Source organism: Seriola dumerili, unplaced genomic scaffold (assembly GCF_002260705.1).
Source record: "Seriola dumerili isolate Sdu_G_001 unplaced genomic scaffold, Sdu_1.0 BDQW01000138.1, whole genome shotgun sequence".
In the NCBI taxonomy this organism is placed as follows: Eukaryota; Metazoa; Chordata; class Actinopteri; order Carangiformes; family Carangidae; genus Seriola; species Seriola dumerili.
In genome coordinates, this window is record NW_019174393.1 from 4,151,314 (window position 1) to 4,171,856 (window position 20,543).

A 20,543-nucleotide genomic window follows, 5' to 3' on the forward strand; every position below is an offset into this window, starting at 1 on the left:
GACAAAGTCTGACATATTGTCCTTTAATAAATATATTTGAACATTGTATAACAATAAGTGATCTTTCGAGGTGCTGGTAGGACAGAAAAACCTTTGGACAGAGTCAGTTCAGCTGTTTCCCCATTTCCACTCTTTATGCTATGCTAAGCTAGTTGGCTGCTGGGTTTAGAGTGAACAGACAGATATGGGAGTGGTACCAATCTTCTCATCTAACTCTTGGTAAAAAAAAATTCTTCCTTGAAATATTCAAATTGTAATCCTGGCTTTGAAAAAAAAAAAAAAAACTGTCAGACTACTTCTTCCTCCACATGAGCTCTGCTTCCAGCAAATGTTTGCACGACTGAAACTCCCCTCTGCGTCGTTTTCTGTATGACTCACGGTTCTGGAGGTGGGCGGGGCCGAGGGGCTGGTGAGGGAGACCATTTCCTGGATGGCCAGGCGAAGCTTGAGCCGGTGCAGAGGGTTGCTGATGCCGATCTCCCTCTGGATCTCGGTGTCGGAGAGGGCCGACATGATGGCGCCGCTCTTCACGTTGGCACGGCACGCCGCCACGTACCACGCCGGCATCCCCAACCACAGCTGTACCACACAAAGAGCAGGATTGTTGAGTTTAGAGAACTAGACTCATTTTACCAACTCATTCCTGGCTTTTAACCACTTGTTATTTCTTCTATTTTTTTAATCACCATCCTGAATTTCAGCAGAGAATTTATTCTCTTGGTAGCCAATATGCTGTTTCACATTCATTTTCCATCTTGCAGTGAATATAATTTGGCAGGAAACTGTGAAGTCTTGTTATTTGGCTTTAAAGTAGACAAATCTAACAGCATGAAATGTTAGCACAAAAATAGTCAAAGCTCAGCAGCTCAAAAAAATATAACTATCAGTCCCAATAATCCCATTTGACTCTTTCCTTAATTGGAACATTGTGGTGGGGGATTAGTGGGGTCATGGAGTGACTAGTGGCTGCACATTTTCCACTAGACATCAGGGGGCAGCAGTGTTTCTATATTTTGCCTTTTCCCAACATGTGCAGTTACATCAGTAATAGTTTAAGTATTTGATTTATGATCACTGCTTTAGGTCCTAAATATTAAGACTCATTATTGGAAATGAGGTCATAGCTTAATAAATTACTCATAATGGATTTAAGCAACAATGTGAAAAGGCTGTAATAGCTGTACATCAAAGGGTATTTTGATCAGGCAGACAAATACCATTCATCTTTAAGAGGATGGATGACATTCATGCATGGGCTAATTAAACTGATTAAATTTAGTTTATGTTTTTGCAATAATCTACATGCTATTTAAGTAAATCAGTGCTTATCTCTTGGGCACATGTGGGTGAAAACGTTTGAAAGTCTCATCAGTGACCATTTACCTCCAGCCAGGCTACAACTGTCGGGCCGTCCCATTGGGCGAAAGGTAAACCCTTTCTCCTGGCCTCCTCCAATAGCTCGTGTCTGAGGACGGGAACAGAGGAGACCCAGTGTGAACACATGCACTTCAACATCATAATAAAACACATTTGCACATTTTGCTCACTCTGATAACAACACCATACCCTCTTTAACTCTCTCACATCCTCATTCCTGCACACTGCTTTCCACAAATCACCTGCAGTTAAACAGGGTGGGTCTGTGAGCGTGCGTGCATGTGTGTGTGTGTAGTACATGAGAAGGAGAGTACTCACACACCAGTTCAGCCTGTACACAAAGAGTGTTGTATAGGATATTGTTTTATCATTCATCTCTGGGCTGCCAGAGACAAGCACACAACTGTAGCTACACTCAGAGACACACACTCATACACACAGGCTTTGTATTGTTAAGCTTGTGAGGACATTGATCCTCATGTTAACATTTTCCTACAGTATTTGTAATGTTACATTTCTGCTGCATCAGTCAGCAGGAAATCTCAACTGCAAAACATATTTCAGTGAAATTTAGAGGAAGTTTGGGTTTTGGCCAAAGAGCAAGTCACTGGTTTTTGGTGTGGACAGCAACACAACATGGCTTCGTTCATAACTTCTTAAGTGTGACGCATAGAAGAGAGGGAACAGATTTTCCATATCCATTTCCTAATCTTTAACAGTGTAAAGAGACTATTTGTAAGTTTTCTCTGTGGTTTCTTGCTGGGAGCGGGTGGTGGTGATTGTGGCTTGACAAGAGCTTCAGCCGTCTTTGAGTTTACAAGACAAGAGGTTATAATACATCCTGTAAGCAGCGCTACAGCTATGTAGCAATAGAAAAACTTACAAATAGCTCCTTTACTGTTTAAAGATCATTCCTGACCATGAAACAGCAGTTAGCAAACCAATCTCACAACAAGGTCCAGTTAGTAGCCGTCTTGGAGAAAAGTTTGTCCAAATACAAATGCATTTTGAAAGTTTTGCGCACACAGGGGATGCTCCAGCAACATATTATATATATACCCATAACGCAAGACTTGATATTTGGCACAAGGTCAAAAATATTCCTGAACAGTATTTTAGGTGTTCTCTCACTGTGTGCAAACTGAAAATGTCTAAGTAATTGATGAAAGTAACACATTTAGTGGATGTGCATCCTTGGCTGAGGTACTGTGTGTCCTCTCTGAGTGCACGCACACGCACACACACACACACACACACACACACACACACACACACACACACACACACACACACCCACTGCACTGCAGTACCTGCTCAGTGAAGCTAATCTGAGCACAATGGCCCAGCTCATTCCAGTTCAGCCACACAGAATTTACTCTGCTGAGGTTTTTATTATTATTATTATTATTATTATTGATGCCGTTTTTGAATCATGAAAAAAGTAACTTTTCATTACATTTTCTGGGCTGTGCCTCGTAGTTTTTGTTTAGCAGGTGTTGAAAGTCGAACCTGGGAGGGTTTGACTGGTGACATGTTTGGCCTACGTCCACACTACTACGTTTTAGTTTTAAAACACATCAATTTTGTTTTCGCCTGGCGACCTCACTACTGTTTCCAGTGACTAAAACGGAACTTTTGGAAACGCTGCTGATCACGTTTCCCGGGAAAAAAAAAAACGAAAGACGCCGGGTCGCTCCCTGATTGGTTCTTATCAGCCTCGACTACAAGTGGCGAAAGCAACATGGAAAATGAAATAAAAGCGTTACCGACCTTATTGCCTTTGCTACCAGCGGTTGTGCAGTTAAATTCTGCATTTAAACGCTGCAGCTGCCTTTGCTGTTCCTCGTTCGTTAGCATTTTTTTTTTTGCAACTACTCAACTGCAGAGAAGACAATCTGCTTCCTGTTTACAGCGGCTCGCGCATGTCCAGTGTACTTGATTGATTCTGATCACGCGGCAGAAATGAAGCCAACACGGAAGTAGCAAAAAAGCTGCACTTCTTCGAACGGCCGCTTGAGGCTGGCTCCAGGTAAATCCCCATAGACTACAATGTTAAAATGCCCAACTTTCCAGCAGAAATAAACATGTTTACGACCTGGTACAAAAAAAATCTGTTCCTCCATGACAACTGTATGGGAGGCGTACCACTTTGAGTAACAGGTGGGTGAGGGTATGCTTGCCACAAGCAAACGCGCTAAAGTCTCAGCTCAACAAGCACCCCCTTTGCCCATTTTTGGATTAACCGGGACTTCGGTCAGGTACTGGCAAGATGGCGACGTTGGAACAGCTCACTCTGAGCTTCAAAACCGCTCTTCAGAAACATTACTGAGGCTACGTCCATCTTTATTTACAGCCTATGATTCTGATACAGGGCTAAAATGCTTGTCTGGACGGAGATGGTTTCGTTTGAAAACACTGTTGTAAGACTAAAATGTAATAGTGTGGACTTTGAGAGGCGCCAGTGTCGACCTATTTAGCTCAGTGTGCTGTAAATTGAACCTTATGGACCAGTCGTGCACACAGCTATTTTGTGTTGTGCTGGATCCTCCCCCACTTGGGGAGACACAAGCCTAGAAAAACACCTGGCAAACAGGGGACACACTTTTACTAACACCCACACACACACACACACACACACAGAAAACAGAACAAAACAATGCACTTCTTTTTCTATTTAGTGAACACATTTCATAACAAAAAACTGAATCAACAACCCATTCCCTGAGTATGTTGTCAAAGAACTTGACAAATGGAAAGAGTGGGCTTTGTCATAACATGATACATGTAGCACTCTCGGCGTTGAGGGCCTCAGTGCAGTGAAAGGGCACTTATAACACAGCTTACATGGCACACAAAAGCCTACAGAGGAAATGTGTTCATCCAAACGCAACCAGGTACATTCACTGTCTTATCTATTCAGCACATGGGGGGGAGATAGCTCATGTTTTTTATGTTCAGGTCAGGTCTAATGCATGGAGGTAATACATCCACTGAACATAGCTGGGGGAGAAGGGAAGTAAGGAAACAGTTATGAAGAAATCATACAAACAAAAAGAACATTTGACATTCCCATAACCAGATATTGCAGCTGGTTATTTCACACAAATAGATAGAGACACATATAAAAAGGAGAGGAAGACATTCCAGGTAGAAAAATTAGGCCCCAGTTTTAGCGGCGGCACATTCTCTGTCCAGCCATGGATGCAGCTGCCATTGAACTGTAAGAAGGGGGGAAGAAACGTCTTCAGATGGTAAATGAAACAAAAAGAAAGAAAGAAAGCAATGGTGCTGTTAACAGCCATGAAGGATAGAGAGATAAATAGATAAAGAGACGTCAGCTTTGGCACTGGTCGTTCAGGAGAGGACGGATGGTGGACAGACAGGAGAAGATGGCAAGACAGGGCAATATGGCTGAGACAATGGTCATATCCAGGAGGTCAGTTATACATCCTCACAACTTACCCGCTTTTGTTAGAGTCAGAGGATGATGAGAGGGAGAGGAAGGGTAAGAGAGGAGAGAGTCATAGAGTAGAAGAAGAGAGAGAGAGAGAGAGAGAGAGAGAGAGCGACGGGGAGACAAAAGTACACAAATGTTAATGAGTTAAATAGGCAATAACGGCTCTAAACAAAGACACTCGCTCTCACACACACACACGTCCACACACATATAACTCACAATGGAGGGCATTCGTTTACAGGAGCATCTGTAGACCAGTCAAAAAAAAAAACATGTTGTCTTCTACAATGCAGTCCTGACCACATCTCGTGCAGCAGAGGAAATGAGAAATGCACTGAAACACAGCAAGACCCCCTCCATGGCCTTACATTCAAATGCTCAGTTACATTCAGATACTTGTCGTTACCTCTTGAAGAAAAAAAAAGGAACAAAACAAAACAAACACACCAACAATGAGACCACAGCGGTATTGATCGATCAAGATGCTGAAATGGAAATAGTGCAGGCAGCTTAATGGCATGCAGTGTGGAGGAGGAGGAGGAGGCGTCAAGATGCAAGGTGGTGGTGAGGCCTTAAATCCCGGACACTGCTATGAAGAAGTCGGTGCAGTGGAAGAGAAACAACACATTTGTCAACATACAACGAACAATACTCTCTATTGACCGACTAACATGGGAGGCAAAGTTATTCGTCATGACAACTCAATGTGCACTTCGAGCAAATGACATTCATCATTTGGCGCCGGGGCATGGCAAATGCACGCACACACACACACACACACACATATACACGCACACATACATATACAGTCTGCAACACTCCTGATTTGCGAGGGGTTCCCCCTTTCTTTTCCTGGAGGGCAGGACACACCCAGTTCTGACAGTCAGTGTAATCTATGGGTGGTGTGTGTTTGGAAAAGCCATCTATAGCTTCCAAATTGACAAAGTAGCTTTGTGAGATTAATTGGCTTTTCAGCCCGAATCAATAGTCTGACTTTGGCTCTGCGTCTGAATACAGTGAGGCTGATCTCTGCTCCTGGATACTGATCCAGCCTCTGCTTTCTATCGATCCTGCCCTCAGTTTGGGTTATGGTATTACAAACAGTACAGTGCAGTGCAAGCCATGCTTCCATACAGGAAGAGAGCTAAAGGCAAACACAGGAGGTGGAGGCTGTAGCTGTGGCCTGTGTGTTGAAGGTCAGATTGGACTGTATTCACTGCAGTGAGTGTAAATTCTGAAGTCTGGTTCTAAAAACAGCCAGATGACTTCCAAACACAACCATTCTTCTAAATGTGACTATGAACTTAACACGGCCATGTGTACTAGCAGGTATTTTAAAAAGGACACTCTTGGCTGCATATGAAGAGACCCTCTTAAGGGTCTACAGCCGGGGTGAACTACTCTGACGACTAGTGAGGGGGGGGGGCCCTTTAATAAAAGCTTACTTCTTTTTCAACCTGCGGTCCTTCTCAGCCTGAGTTCCCAGCTTGCCCACTCCCATGTCCTGGCCCGCCATGTCTGCATCCATCATGGTCGCTGGTGAGGATGGAGGAACACAAAAACACAAAACACTAAAATACTAACAACGATAATAGCAGCTACAGGATTTTAAAGCTGTGATGACCTCTTTTTACTGAACGGCAAAATTCAAAACAAATTTCAAATGACTGATAAAAACAGATTATTTTATAATGACAGCAATTTTTTGTATTATTATATTGCTATACTCCTTTCCTGGTTCATCAGGTTATTCAGTGTTATTCATTGCATTAGCTGTGTGCCGATTTCTATAATAAAGTAATCCTTTTCCCCAATCAAAGTATGCAGAATCATAGTATTACTATACACATTATTGTAGATGTAGTACTATCCTGAGTTTTAGTTTCCATACCAACAACATGTTTCCGAGCACCGCTCACCTTGTGGATCTACCATGACCTGTCTGTGTGCGAGATGCGCCAGTCGGCCTTTCTCCTTCTTGCCGAACAGCCGCCCGATGGAGGATTTGATGCCCTTCTTCTTTGGCTGCTTGTGGAGGGAGTCTTGGCTGCTGGCTACGCTGCTCAAGGCGCTGGCCTCGGCCTCCAGAGAGGCCACGATCCTGACGACACAACATGCCCAGAAATTTCAGATTTCCACTTCTTGACATTTCTTAGTGGTGGATTCAGCCATATAAAGCTCTGTACATTAATAAGAATCGCCATCTCGCTTTATATTTAACACCTTTCTTCGCTCTGGTCTCACTCTTAAAAGGCAAAGTCAATTTACTGTCAGTGCTCTATGCTGGCAGCTTACCCCAAAGATTATTTATTTATGCCAATTACTGAGGCTAATATCTAATATTTTTAAGCTTTGAGTTTGATAAAGTATCCAGGATTATCTCCAGAGTGCTGAAAAATAATTCATGGCAAAATTGCAGCTGAATTCGAAGCGCTAAGTGGGCAGTAAACCATCTTATTTCCATCCAAAGCAAGAACAGGCAGAGCTAAGACTGAAGATCAGTACATCAAGCAACACTTTAAGAAGAAAGAAGAGCATTCGCATCCAGGAGCGAAACAAAACACAGCTCCCCTGATGCAGCTGGTAAAAGCAGTGACATTACAGTGTCAGTGGTGAGAACATTCAACAAAACAATGCTGAAAGCAAAAGGATTAGTTATTCTTTAAAGAAATGTTTGCACAGCTGACACCTACCCTCGTGCGTCATTGTGCGAGGAGGCTGGCAGTGTGTGTGTCATTCGGACCGTGCGCGGCGTTGGAGGAGGGGACGTCTCACACTTGATGGTGGCCTTGTCCTCGCGGCCGTCCTCTTCCACTGCCGCTATCTGAGGCACACAAAGACGTGAGACTTAGATAACTAATGTCACTAATGTGTCGTTATAGCAGCTATGTTATAAACAGCAGGAATTCATGGTTAAATGATGTCACGCGAGAACGCCGTGCTGTGTGTACCTTTCTCCTGTGTTTCCTCAGATCACTGGGCTGCCGGATGCAGAAAAGGAAAAGACAGTTGTCAATATCCACGTGTTTAAGAATAAACACAAGCATGTTAAATAAACATACATCATTAGATGTTCATGAGCCCTTTCCAGAGGATCAATTCACAGATCAATACAGAGGGAACAGACGCGGATTGGTAAACAAATCATTTGATTAATCAATAAAATCTATTTCTATAAAAGCCACTGTGTATAAAAGACACATTTCACCCGTCTCTTGTTGTAGAGGATTGTTGGGGCAGATGAATGTATCTTCCTCTCGGTCGGCTCATCTGGAGCCTCGGGTCGACGTAGAGAGGGTGTAATATTGTCGATTCTGAGAGAAACTGAACGCCATCTCTTTGACACCTGGGTTGCATGATGACAGCTTGACAGAGCTTTCTCTGCACGCTAATTTGATGCAGCAAGTCTTCAAAAATTAATGCCCTCCCTAGCTACACATGCAGATGTGCTGTAAACCCCCCCCCCCCGACAGAACAGCTGCCTGACCTCTATTTCTTTCTTTTATTTATTTTTTTTGACAAACATTTTGTTCGTCACTCAGTGAAACAACCATTATCTACCAACTGGATTCATAAGCTGTGACGGACATATGGTCTCCTTTGCACAAAGGAATCTCTCTACATCTCTACGTACTTACAAAAGCGGCGCAACCTCTAAAAATAAATCTTAAATCCCCAAAAGTACACACTCAGACTCAGCTTATACTTGAACTCTAATCAAATGCTGCTGTGTGATACAAGTATAGTAAATCCCTTATATCCATAAAGAAATTTCTTGCTGTCAGTCACGACACTGCAGACTAAAATCAGAGACAGCTAATTATTTTTGCAGCTGGGCGCCGCGTAGAAAATCCATGTCACATCTCACAATCCGTCAGTGTGGTATCTCAGGCAACACTTAGACCCAGTGACATGATACATCTTGATACAAGAACAATCAGACCGCTGGATGTGGTCGTGACTCATCCAGCTGTTTGGAAGGACAGGAGGTGTAGATAGGAGTATGTTTGGGGGGGGGGGGGGTGTCAACAGGCCCGTAGAAGTGACGTACCAGTGTCATGACCCCCATGCGCTCCATGTCTCGGGCGGGGCTTCGGGGGTCGAGCTTAGGAGTGGAGTGTCCGCTGGGCGGGGAGGAGGAGGCCAGGGAGGAGGCGGTGGCCGAGGCAGTGATGGAGGCTCCGTGGTGGTGCATTCGGGCCAGGTTGAGCCCCTCGAGGCTGACGCTGGCCACGCGGTTCTCAATCTCCTCCGCCCGCAGCTCTGTGGACTCCTTCTCCTCCTGTATCAGCCTGGAGAGGAGGATGAGCGAGGAAAAGTCAGTGGTCGGTTTGTTTCTTCTTATAATATTATTGTAAATATCTTGCAGCGAAGACTTTGAACAGCAATGAAATTGGGATCATTCCCAGCTTAAACAAAAATGGTGCATCTCTTGGATTACTCAAAAGACAGGCCTGGTATCAGTAACACCGTTACAGAGTTCAGCCTTATCTATTGGTCTTTGGAGGTGGATTTCAGGAGATTTGCATAACTAATTCCATTAAAAACCTCCAGTACAAGGCAAACTAATTAAAGGCCAAAGTGTGGCGATAAAAAGGCTAAAAAGTCAGGGTCATTAGTTTGAAACATACCCAGGGTTTCTAACTTTGTAATTAGCTGCGAGCTCAACTCCTTGGATTCATGATCACTATCTGCCATCAGGTCTGAATGAACTCTTCCCAAAAGAAACGTGGCACTTTGTCCGTTGATGGCGATGTAAATGAGCAAAGACCAAAGACCAAAAAAAGGCCTTGAAATAAAAGGACCAAGTGAAAGTTGTGCCTGGAGCTATGAATACTTATCATCACAGGATAATTACAGCATTAACAAACAAGAGGCAGATCAAAGTTCCCCAAAAACAGTAAGTGCATGCAAGGACGGCGACAGAAGAGTGATTTACTGACATAGTTTGGTTAGAAGCAGCGTATTTAGCCATAGTTTAGCATATTTTGTCAGAAAATTTGAGTGTCTAGAACAGGTTTTTCCTGCTTCTGCAGTTTCTGACATTAACAGAGTGTGTTATTTGATACGCAAAAGACAGATTCTGGGTGGAATATGATTTAAGAAGCCAAGGATACGGTGGAGAAATAGGGCAAATTTAAGAAACTTCCCCAAAAAGCGAAATAATAGAGTTACCCATTGTGAACGGAGCATGATCCCACTACATAATATCAGAAACATTTGAAGTAATCTGCAAAAAAGGAATCCCAAAAGGCTCAGCTTTCCAGGACACCATCTTAAAAACACATCAAGTGCTAAGTGGATTTGGAGTAAAATGGATTAAGAAGACAATTAAAGTAAAGGAAGCAAATCAATACGTCTGGCAATCTGGCCTTTTATATTAAATTTATACTGTGACGGGCGTCAGGTACCGGATCTCCTTGTTGATGGCGTCCAGCTGCTCCTGCAGCATCATGGCCAGAGTCTGCGCGTCGGAGTGGCCGCTGGGCGAGAGCAGGTCCATGGAGCTGAACAGCGTTTCCCTGTCGTCATCGTCGATGTCCGACATCTCCGTGTCGCTCTCGAAGTGGTGACCTCCCAGAACCCCCAGCTGTTGTGAGCGCCATTCATGCTCCCCCAGCGACTTGGCCTGCGCAGGCACAGCGACAGGCTATGAATAACAGACTAAATATCATAACTTCTAATGTCTGGGGGGAGAGAGAAGAGTCCACAGACAACTGAAAATATGTTCTCTCATGTAATCAGAAGGCGCTCTTAGTTACTTTTCTCACCATATTTGTAAAAAAGGGACCATCCTCTGCATCTGTCTAACCTGGCGACAGGAAGTGTAGAAAAGGCCAGCGCACTCTCTGGATAGTAAAGTCAGACATCTCTGATTAAGTTCCTACCAGACACCCTGCAGTGGGCCAGTTCCCAGTTCACCAGCTTCTTGGTAGTTTTTACACCAACATCAGAACAAACACATTTTTTGTTTTGTGCTGCAAGTTGTTTTAGTTGGTGCCGCTCTCTAAGAATACATGTAAAATACAGTATATTGCCTTATTCTGTGTGGACTGCACTGTGACACATGACATCATTTACCCTTTGAAACAATACTTGTTGAAATAAAATATATTCAGACTCCAAAACTGTGCCCAGGAGCAGCCAGACCAAACTCTCCGCTCTGTGTCTGATACTTTTAAAAGGAGATGATAGGGGATTTATCCAGTTACTTAAGCCCATCTATACTCTCCTGGAGATAATATATGTCTCCTATTAACCCTGTATTAACCCCACACTAGATCTGATGATACAGCAGCGACTCAGCCTCGAGTCATGGCCATGTTTTCTCTCCCCACGTATAGTCTTAATACTATAATTCACTCGGAAGCGTCTTAAAACATATGGAATATAATGCAGGTTTGAAGGATTCTCAAAGGATGAGATGTTCATCGGATTTGAGCAACCTTAATAAAGGTTCATTATATTGCCATATAGGAGACTTTTAGCACTTAACACTGCACCACAGCTTCTTACTGGCTGCCCCAACATAAAATTTCAACATGTGATCTACCAGCAAATCACTCCCATAGACTTTAAAGTGAAGTTCTACTATTAGAAGAAGCGGTTTTTAAGAGCAGAAAGACAAAAAGGTGTAGACGGATCACACAACAGACTCACCTTGGTTTCACGCAGACCCATTCGACCTCTCCTCGGCCGGCGGATGACCTTGGCCGAGCGGTAGTGGTCCGACTGGGTCTCGGCCAAAGATCCCAACGAGAACCGAAGCTCAGCCGACGTGTCCAGATGAGACCTGAGGAACAACATTTGTAAAGTGACACTGCACCTAAAGCCACCGGCTCTGTGCGGCTAACGCTGGCAACATCTTCTGTGCCTCACATAATGAAGATAAAAGATATCCTACACCGTTAAAAACCTCCATGATACAAATCCTACACAGGGATTGTGCCTGAGCTGTGAAGCTGATTACAAAAGATGAGACAAATGTTATGGTAATGTTCACAGTTATGCAGACAGTCAACCAATCAAATCTTGTGTTTGGGTACCTCGAGCGTACCTAATAGTCACAGTGATGTGGGGAAAATGTGTACTTCTTGAAGGATCAGAGCCTGTTATGCATGCCTCTATGGCTGCAAATTGTTAGTCTGTGGAGGAGATTAAGGCTGCGACTGTCAACACATCAACACTGTAATGTTAGAACTTCATGCAGCATTAAAGGGAAGCCAGACAACATCCAAGAATAGATACGGAGAGGTCAGTGACACAAGTGCTTCTAACAATAGAGCAGAGCAAATTGTTGCAAATCATTGGTGACAGGAGCGCTACTGGAGAAGAGTATTTCTGTGTTCCCGCCTTTTATTTGCTTCCTGCTACACAAACTTAGCTTAGATCGGCTATAACCGGACGCATTTGCTGGATTTTAGCCTGTTAGCATCATCCAGCTAAGCGACTCTAGCTAAAACCAGTTCCCTAGTCAAGCATCCATGGCTTCCCTTCTTGTGTATGGGGCTCGATCGGCGCCGAACATATGTCCACATCTGCACTGTCTGCGACGACTGACTTTCATTATCTTGTTGCACTCCCTGTCGTATGACTGCGTTGCTATGTCGTCCTGATGTCTCACAACAACACGTGTGCATGTGGACTTCTTAGGTCTGTGTCTAAATACCTTGGTTTTATGCAGTTGCTTAATTACTCCCCACATCTCCAGCGAACTGAATCTAACTATTGGTTGGACCCATTTCTGAGGCGCACCAGACTGTGGAGCGGAGGGACTGTAAAACCTGCGATAAAACTTTATTTTCTTTGCACAGGTTGCTTGTTAATTTAATGGATAAATCCCATGTAATGTTTTTGCAGATTTTGTCCTGTTGGGAGTGAATAAGAGCAGCAGGTGATAATCCACCTAAAACAACTGACTGTTTGCTGAAACCCCTCCCCCAAAACACTGATAGCTTAGCGACTCTGAAGTAGGCAGGTGGGACCCCACATGCTTGAAGGTCTGGCAAACATTCAGTCAATTCAGTGAAGATATTTAGTCTCCAATGCTCTAAAGTCACATGTGGATTCATTACACAGATACTGCTGTCCTGCAGAAACTTATATAGTGTAGATCAAACACCTACGCCCACACACACACACACACACACACACACACACACACACACACACACACACACACACACACACACACGGCCAACCTACCTTGACAGGGTGGGTTCTGTGAGGGATCCTGCCCTCAATCTGAACTGGTCCAGCTCTGATCTCAGTTTCTCAATCTCCTCTGCAAGCTGCGTCTGGACGAAACAGTTGGACAACGCGTCATTACAGGACCGTCCCGGTCGTCATGTTAGTGCACGTCAACGCTGCGGAGTGGCACGGCTCGGAGCCGGTGGGGTTGATTAAATTCAAATAGCTGAATTCTAACTGACAGAGCGACACTTTCTAATGTCTTCTGTGCTGCTTATGAAATTCATCTCATTACCCCCCCCCCAGCCCCATGCGGGTGGCTTATGAATATTCAACAACAGAGGTTTATAAAAAATGAAACCAATGCCAACAACCAACCTCATTATTTTTCTATTATTAACTACTTAATTAAAGGCAACCTCATGTAAAATGATGAAAAAGATTTTTTTTTAAAAAGAGGTAATCATCATTTCTTCAGCTCTGCAACCTACTTTCTCCTGGATTGACTCCTCGTACTGTTTCCTGTAACCTTCCGAGTCTTGAATTAACATGTTCTGCAAAGAGAAGCAAAAAAAAAAAGGTGAGAAAATCCATCCCTGACGTTTCAACTGAAGAACTGACACTGATACGTTTCCATTGATCATATTTAACCTTCTCCTCCAGAGCTGCCATTCGCTCCTTCAGGTGCAGCTGGAGACGCTCGTTGGATTCTGTGAGGAGTCTGTCCACCGTGTCCGAGAGTCGCTTGTTGTGCTCTTCGTTCATCTTTTCTCTCTGCCGAGCCTGAACGAGTGAATTACACAATTAATCGTGTATTTCAAAGTCACATATAGTGGCTTCAAAAAATATTGTGCCAACTACAACCAAAGAGATTTATTTTGTTCTGATTGGATCATTTTTAAAGGGCTAAAAACACATAAAATTAGTAACCTTTGTGAAGTAGAAATTTACTTTTTTCAGCTTTCATGTCCTGTTAATAATGTCCCATGATCAATATTGACCTTGTGAACCCCAGGTTAGGCACCACTGCTTTAAAGGGGCATTATGGAGAACAAGAAATGTCTAGTCTTGGTGTGGATGTCGTAATTAGGGGTGTTGTTTTAGTGTCGTTGCATGAGGCTGGCATTATTCAAGTCTTTCCGAATTACCTCCTGCCGCCAGAATAAATAGAAAAAAAAAATGATTCACTGTCTTTCAATTCAATTTTTCTCATTCAGAGTTCAAATCAAGTTTGTATCTTACTATAATATTGTCTTCAGATTAGTTTTGTCAATCATGTCATGTTATGTGTTACGTATATGAACCCCAGCCAGCGCGTGTCAGCAGAGGTTTGTGTTGCAAAGAGGAAAATAAGTCCTAACTCCTAATTATAATGGATAAAATATGCAGGAAATAAACAACACTTAAAGTGACCTGTAAAGCAAATCATTCAAGATTCTGCTGAAATTTCAAAATAAAATGTACCTTAAATTTACCTTATGGTTTTGAAACTCTGATATGTTAACTCTCCACAATTTGTTTTTTTGTATTTATGTTGCATATTGATATAACTATGTTGTCTCCTGTCTTTGTTTCTTTTGACATCCACTGCGTGCCTCCATGTAGGGGAAACAAGGTTTTTTAAAAAAGTGATCATCATTTCTTCAGCTCTGAAACCTAATTCACAAAAATAGGTAAATAACTCCTACAACAGATTAAATATGCAGGATTTTTATTACTCACAACCAAAACAAAACTCAAAGTGACCTGTAATCTATAGTGAATCATTCAGGACTCAGCTGAAATTTCAGAATAAAATATTTCGTGCATATGGTCTTGAAACAAAAACTCTCAATTCCACCTCGAGGTTACAATTATATTTTCACACAGTTTATTATTTTTCTCTCTCAAACTGAGCATCTAGTATTTTAGGATGATTCTAAAAAGTGTGACCTTGAAGATGCTCATGAGAAGATTTTACAAACTACTCTATCAGCAGAGTGTGTCCAACAATGAGATGTGGTGAAGTTTGACTTGGTGATGCATGAGACAATACCCCATCAGTCACAGCCGCCTCAAGCTGTCAGGCTCATACAGGAGTGGCCGCCTGGCACGACGCCTCCGCACTGACTCACCCGTAGCAGCTCCTGGTTCTTCTCCTCCAGCTGGCATTCCAGGTGCCTCATTCGCTCCTCGATGCTCCCGTGACGCTCCTCCGCCTACGGATTGGATCACAGCATAGACAGAACAAAAAGAGGGCACGATGATCTGTGTGCTTGACGGCCGACAGGGCAACAGAGAAAAGCAGTGGCAACGACACAAGCCAAAGCCTCTACCCCAAACTCAAAGATGGAGATCTATCGTTTTAAGCGGAATTGGAGAGAGAGCTGGTTGAAACAAGGAGTGACAAGGAGAAAGATGGAAGAACGAGGCCACCAAAGGACAGAATGAAAGAGGAAGAGAGCTGCTCCAGCACTGCCAAGTATGAGCTCCAGCCAGAAGTGCCATGCAGCTGTCCTATGGCGGTAGAACAGCCAGAGCAGAATCCCAGTAAACAACGCTCGCCACAAAACACTAATAAGATAAATGAATGAAATCTGCTCTCTACAGGAGTTGGCAGTAGCTGTGATGCCCTGTGGGACTACCTTCCTAAGAATGGAGTTCATGTCTTGGAGTTTAGCTTCCATAACAAAGTGATAATCATCAGGGGAGGAAGAGGAGCTGGAGTCAGACTACGTGGCCGAGGAAGAGGAGAGGGACATGTTGAAACGTCATGACATGACACCATGTGCACACTTAAAATCTACAGATGAGGGCATCTGTGAGAATGTGTCAACAGTATGTGTGTGTGTTTACGGGCGCGTGTGTGATCTTCCTCCTACCTTGGTGAGGGCTGCTATCCTCTGGGCCAGTTCGGCCTCCACCTCCGGCAGCGTCTCGGCCTTCCTCATGGTCTGCTGAAGCTTCTGCTCCGCCAGCTCTAACCTCTCCTGTAGCTGCCTGTTCTTCTCCTCCATCTGCACACACACAACGTGAGCAGCAGGTCGTTCAGATTGATGAGATACCACATCCAGAACATTCTCAAATAAAAAAGAAGGTAGTAAACAACAATGGCAGGTACAAATAAATAAAGGCCAGTTCCTACAGCAATGTCTTTCAATTGAGTCAGTGCTGTCAGGAAAGGAGAGGAATTACAGCTGTAATACCACACTTACAACACACCAAGTGGCAACCTCCGGGCCTGAAAAATGAAGCCATCACTGAGGTGCCAAAAACTGCAGTTCCTCAAAGCGAGTGAATCCCCATAGACTCCCATATTAAAATGTCCAACTTTACAGGAGAGATAAAAATGTTTACATCCTGTTTTGGTCTCTATAGCTAATTTCCTCCTTCATGACAACTGTATGGGGGTGAATTTTTTTTTTTTTTTTTTTACACATTTTTTTACCCATATTTGGTTTAGCCAGGAGTTAGGGGCGGAGTCAGGCACTGCCAAAACGATGGCAGTGGAGCAGCTCACTCTGAGCTTCAGAAACCTATTGATGACGTCACGGAGGGACTCTGATAAAAAAATATTCATGTTATGTTGACTATCAGTTAATATATTTCATCATCTGATTTTTATCAATATTGATTTTGGCCCCAATAAACCTGTGGGCATGAATGATGACGATCAATGATGAATGAATTAATAATAATTATGCATGTGCACAACGTATTTGGAATAAAACTACTCATCATTTATTTTACCCAAGATTAAATACTTATTTTTTATTTTCTAACATGCCTCTGGATTAATCTCACCACCCACAAAGCAGCGAATAGTTCCTCCATCTTCTTTGCGCTGAATGAAAAACATGCTATGGAGACGCAGATAGGCATTATCCTGAATTAATCAAGACAGCGGGTAAACATGGAGAACATGTTGAACTTGCAATAACAAGATACGGCAGCAATAGTGAAATAAAAGTGTAGCAGATCAGAAAGCAGAGAATCTTCCTAGAATAATATGATAAAGCGAGGGAAAATTAGAAATAAAGGTCTGTTTAACTGGCATAACTTAAAGAGAGTTTATGATATTTGTGTTTTGCTGGCCTTCTCCTGACACATAATATAACAAAAGAGCAAAAGGTGCTTCTTTGAATGTGAATCTCTTTTCCCTGCTGAGGTCAGCAGAGCATCATCTCCTGGTGGAAAATAGAAGCACAGATATGCGTCTTTAGTGGGAGGCCTGGCTGCTGAAAGCTCTGGCAGGGTGCCTCAGCACCTTCTTCAAAATAGCACCAACAACAGAGTCAGAATAGCAGCAGTTCTGCACTCGCCAGGAGCGACTGTGGCAACTTTGACTCAGCACATACCGGTAATTGCCCTGATTAGTCATTCAGATACAGTACTGGCCATTATAAAGACGGAACCTACCATTCAGTGGAACTACCACTGAGCGACTTGTATTTCCCTGTTGCACGTCTCTGCCTTGCTCGGGGCTCTGATCAGTTTTAAGACTCTTTTTTTTTTTTTTTTTTTTTGGGGGGGGGGGGGGGGGGGGGGGGGGGGGGGGGGGGGGGGGGGGGGGGGGGGGGGGGGGCGGGCACGGCTTGGCAGCTTTCACCATCAGCGGCAGATGCTCTGCTCCCTAAAGCATCGGGCCTGGCAGCTCAATATACAATAATTAGACTGGAGAGGGCTGGAGCTGTGTTGCGTTGTGTTGTGTGTGTCTCACTGATATTTTCTGTCCGAACCCATATCACCATCCCATTGGTGTCTGCGATGACACTTGGGCGGTGGGGAAAGCATGACAGTGTGTTTTTGCTGCAATATCCTCCCTAGATGCCCTTTCATCCATCTTTTTTTTTTTGCCTTTTTGCTCGCCATTTCATCTCATCATCCCCCCCCCCCCCGCCTTCCTCAACAACTCATCTTCAAACATCAGCAGCCAGATCCCGGGGTTCGGCTGCTGGCACAACAGCAAGTAAACTCATTACACAGCCAGCCAGGAAGTGTGTTTGTGTGTGGTAGCAGGGGCTCAAATCCAAAGGCTTTAGGGGTTATTTCTGTACATTTGGAGAGCGCCTCTGGAGCCGTCATATGTTTACCTTGATGATGTGCTTATAGTTGGCTACGTACAAGCCAGAGACGTTGCTTGATGTCTCTTTCCTTTGCAGCAAAGTCGACAAACGCTGCTCGTGAGTCTCTATCATTACTTCTGCTCATATTAGTATGAAATTCTCTCCGTGCTTCTAGAGCTCAGCTGGTGCTGAAAGCCCGCGCTCATGTCAATCTTGTACAGTCCAGGCAATTTATCTAATTGGCTGCGATGAATCACAAAGAATCATTAAAAAGGAGAATAAATCTGGACCACCATTTGATCATATTGTACAGAATTACATCAATTATGAGGATGACATTGAGCCACGTGCATCAGCTCAGAGTAAACACTAATGTAAAACCATCAAAGTTCCTTCCCCCGGTGGTAATTTTTTCAAATAATTATTTGACATAATGTCAAGAGGTTTCTTCTCATTGCCAAACCTCTGTGGAGCGGCTCTGAAGGGCTCTGTTATATCTATCTTACACAAGCAGCTGCGTGCGCTGTTCATTCTCTTCCTGAATCCAGTTAGATTGTTGGGAAAAAAAAAAAATGCAGCTATGAATGGTTCATTTCAGCAGCCACCTGGACCTTAAGACCAACGACCCCCCCCCCCCAAAAAAAAAAAAAAAGCAAATCGCGGAGTTAGAAAATATAAAGTTGTCTCAGTATCAGTCACAAACCCTCCTCAGACTTCACAGACCTGTCTGAGGAACGCCTCCTTGTTGGCCAACTCGTTCTCCAGTTTGTCGTTGATGTCGTGCACCGAGGTGGACTCCCGTTGGGCGCTCAGGTAGCGTTTCTCCAGCGTGACGATCCGCTCTTCCATGTCCTCCTTCTGACACATGGCCTGCGCGGGAACACACACACACACACACGCACACACACACACGCACGCAAAGTCAAGTCAATTTTTATTTCTATAGCGTCAGATCTGAGCAGAAGTTATCTCAAAGCACTTTTCATATCGAGCAGAGGCGCTGTACTACGGAGAAGGTTCAACACATCCAGGATAACTTTTCCTTATCTGGCTTAACTGAACCTAACATTAGTCGTCCTGGACAACCTGTACGACAGAGCTGCTTATCAGCGGCTGTGTTAACCCTGCGTTTACCTATCTGGCCACGAGCGCGTTCGTGTGAAAAATCAACTGCAGCTCTAGTTTGTAAGAAGTATTTTGCAAAACATGAATTTAATATCTGCAAAGGCCTGATTCATATCGCTCCGTAATTTCATTACCAAACATGACTGATAGAAACTGTAATTAATGCAGAACTTTCACAAAATGTTTTCATAATTGTGTTTAGTGAAACATGAGTACGAGGGAAGCGCGTGTTATTGGTACAAAACTTCTTCAATGATTATGGATGCTGAAATTAAAGCGGCGTCTCTCTTCATCACGTCTAGAGGCCGTCACACAGTTATTAGAGGCTGGAATGTGAAAACAAAGCGGAGCTGTCAAAGTTGACAAAATTAAACTTTTGGCACCAGATTAACCCCATACATGACATGACAGCGGCATAATCCAGACCTTCAAGCAAACGCCCTCCCCTCCCTTCTACTTCTCCTGGCTGCAACATTATCTCTGAAAGCTCTGAGAGTTAATTTCCTGTATGGGGACGCAAACCTATGCAAACACACGTGGTTTCGAAAATGAATAAACCGCTGCTCTCAGTGGAAGGGTAATAACGTGACGGGCGGTCCGATAAGGCCACAGTCGCCGCCTGGGCCCTGCATCGGCGGCAAATCAATAGCAATTTCAGCCGAGGGCTACGGGAGATCCACTTATATTTGAATCCCGTCCACTTCACTGGCATTCACCTCACAGAGATGTATATTGAATGGGCTTATGATTGGCGCCGTTAATTGCCGGTTTATGACACAGACGTTAACATTTCACCAGAGAGAGTGGCTTTTAACTGGCTGGTTCTTTGCTTTACATGTCGACACGCCGTCCTGAAGCCGCTTAAGGAGCAACTAGTGGCAGATGCAGAGACAGCTGTTTATTTATTTATTTATTTATTTTTTTTTTTAAATGTGTCCTTGAAGTGTTTATATAACATCCTGGGCTCAATTTGCATGTGGCAAAATTTATAGGATTCACTTGCTTGTGTGTGATTGTTTGACTGTGAGGATGACATGTTAATAAAGGTTTCTATCGTTTGTTTAGGTGCTTAAATAAAGCAGCTTGCCTTGATTTGTGTGTGCACGTGTCTGTATACGTGTGTGTGTGTGTGTGTGTGTGTGTGTGTGTGTGTGTGTGTCAGAGATAAATACAGTCATAGAGAGGGAGGGAGAGTGGATGCAAATAGAGGCTTTTTTTTTAGCTTTTCTTTGATGTCTCTGTTGCAACTGTTATTCCCTTGCAAATGTGTGTGTCTGCTTCTCCCTGTCCCCAGTGTATGTTTATATGTGTGTGTGTGTGTGTGTGTGTGTGTGTGTGCGCATGTGTGT

The 20,543-nt window shown here is 43.7% G+C and overlaps 1 protein-coding gene across 1 annotated transcript in view; it reads right to left on the reverse strand.

Annotated features, from left to right (window-relative positions):
• The window catches only part of ppfia2 (PTPRF interacting protein alpha 2), a 143,679-nt gene that overhangs the window by 9,594 nt on the left and 113,542 nt on the right, over positions 1-20,543 (reverse strand). The window contains exons 7-21 of the mRNA XM_022749369.1: positions 18,793-18,939; positions 15,886-16,020; positions 15,139-15,222; positions 13,676-13,807; positions 13,516-13,578; positions 13,040-13,131; positions 11,495-11,627; positions 10,246-10,463; positions 8,886-9,126; positions 7,786-7,815; positions 7,528-7,658; positions 6,754-6,935; positions 6,280-6,352; positions 1,384-1,465; positions 379-579 (exon numbers count right to left, since the gene is read on the reverse strand). Of these exons, the coding sequence (XP_022605090.1) occupies positions 379-579; positions 1,384-1,465; positions 6,280-6,352; positions 6,754-6,935; positions 7,528-7,658; positions 7,786-7,815; positions 8,886-9,126; positions 10,246-10,463; positions 11,495-11,627; positions 13,040-13,131; positions 13,516-13,578; positions 13,676-13,807; positions 15,139-15,222; positions 15,886-16,020; positions 18,793-18,939 (1,944 nt within the window). The remainder of the gene's footprint in view (positions 1-378; positions 580-1,383; positions 1,466-6,279; positions 6,353-6,753; positions 6,936-7,527; positions 7,659-7,785; positions 7,816-8,885; positions 9,127-10,245; positions 10,464-11,494; positions 11,628-13,039; positions 13,132-13,515; positions 13,579-13,675; positions 13,808-15,138; positions 15,223-15,885; positions 16,021-18,792; positions 18,940-20,543) is intronic.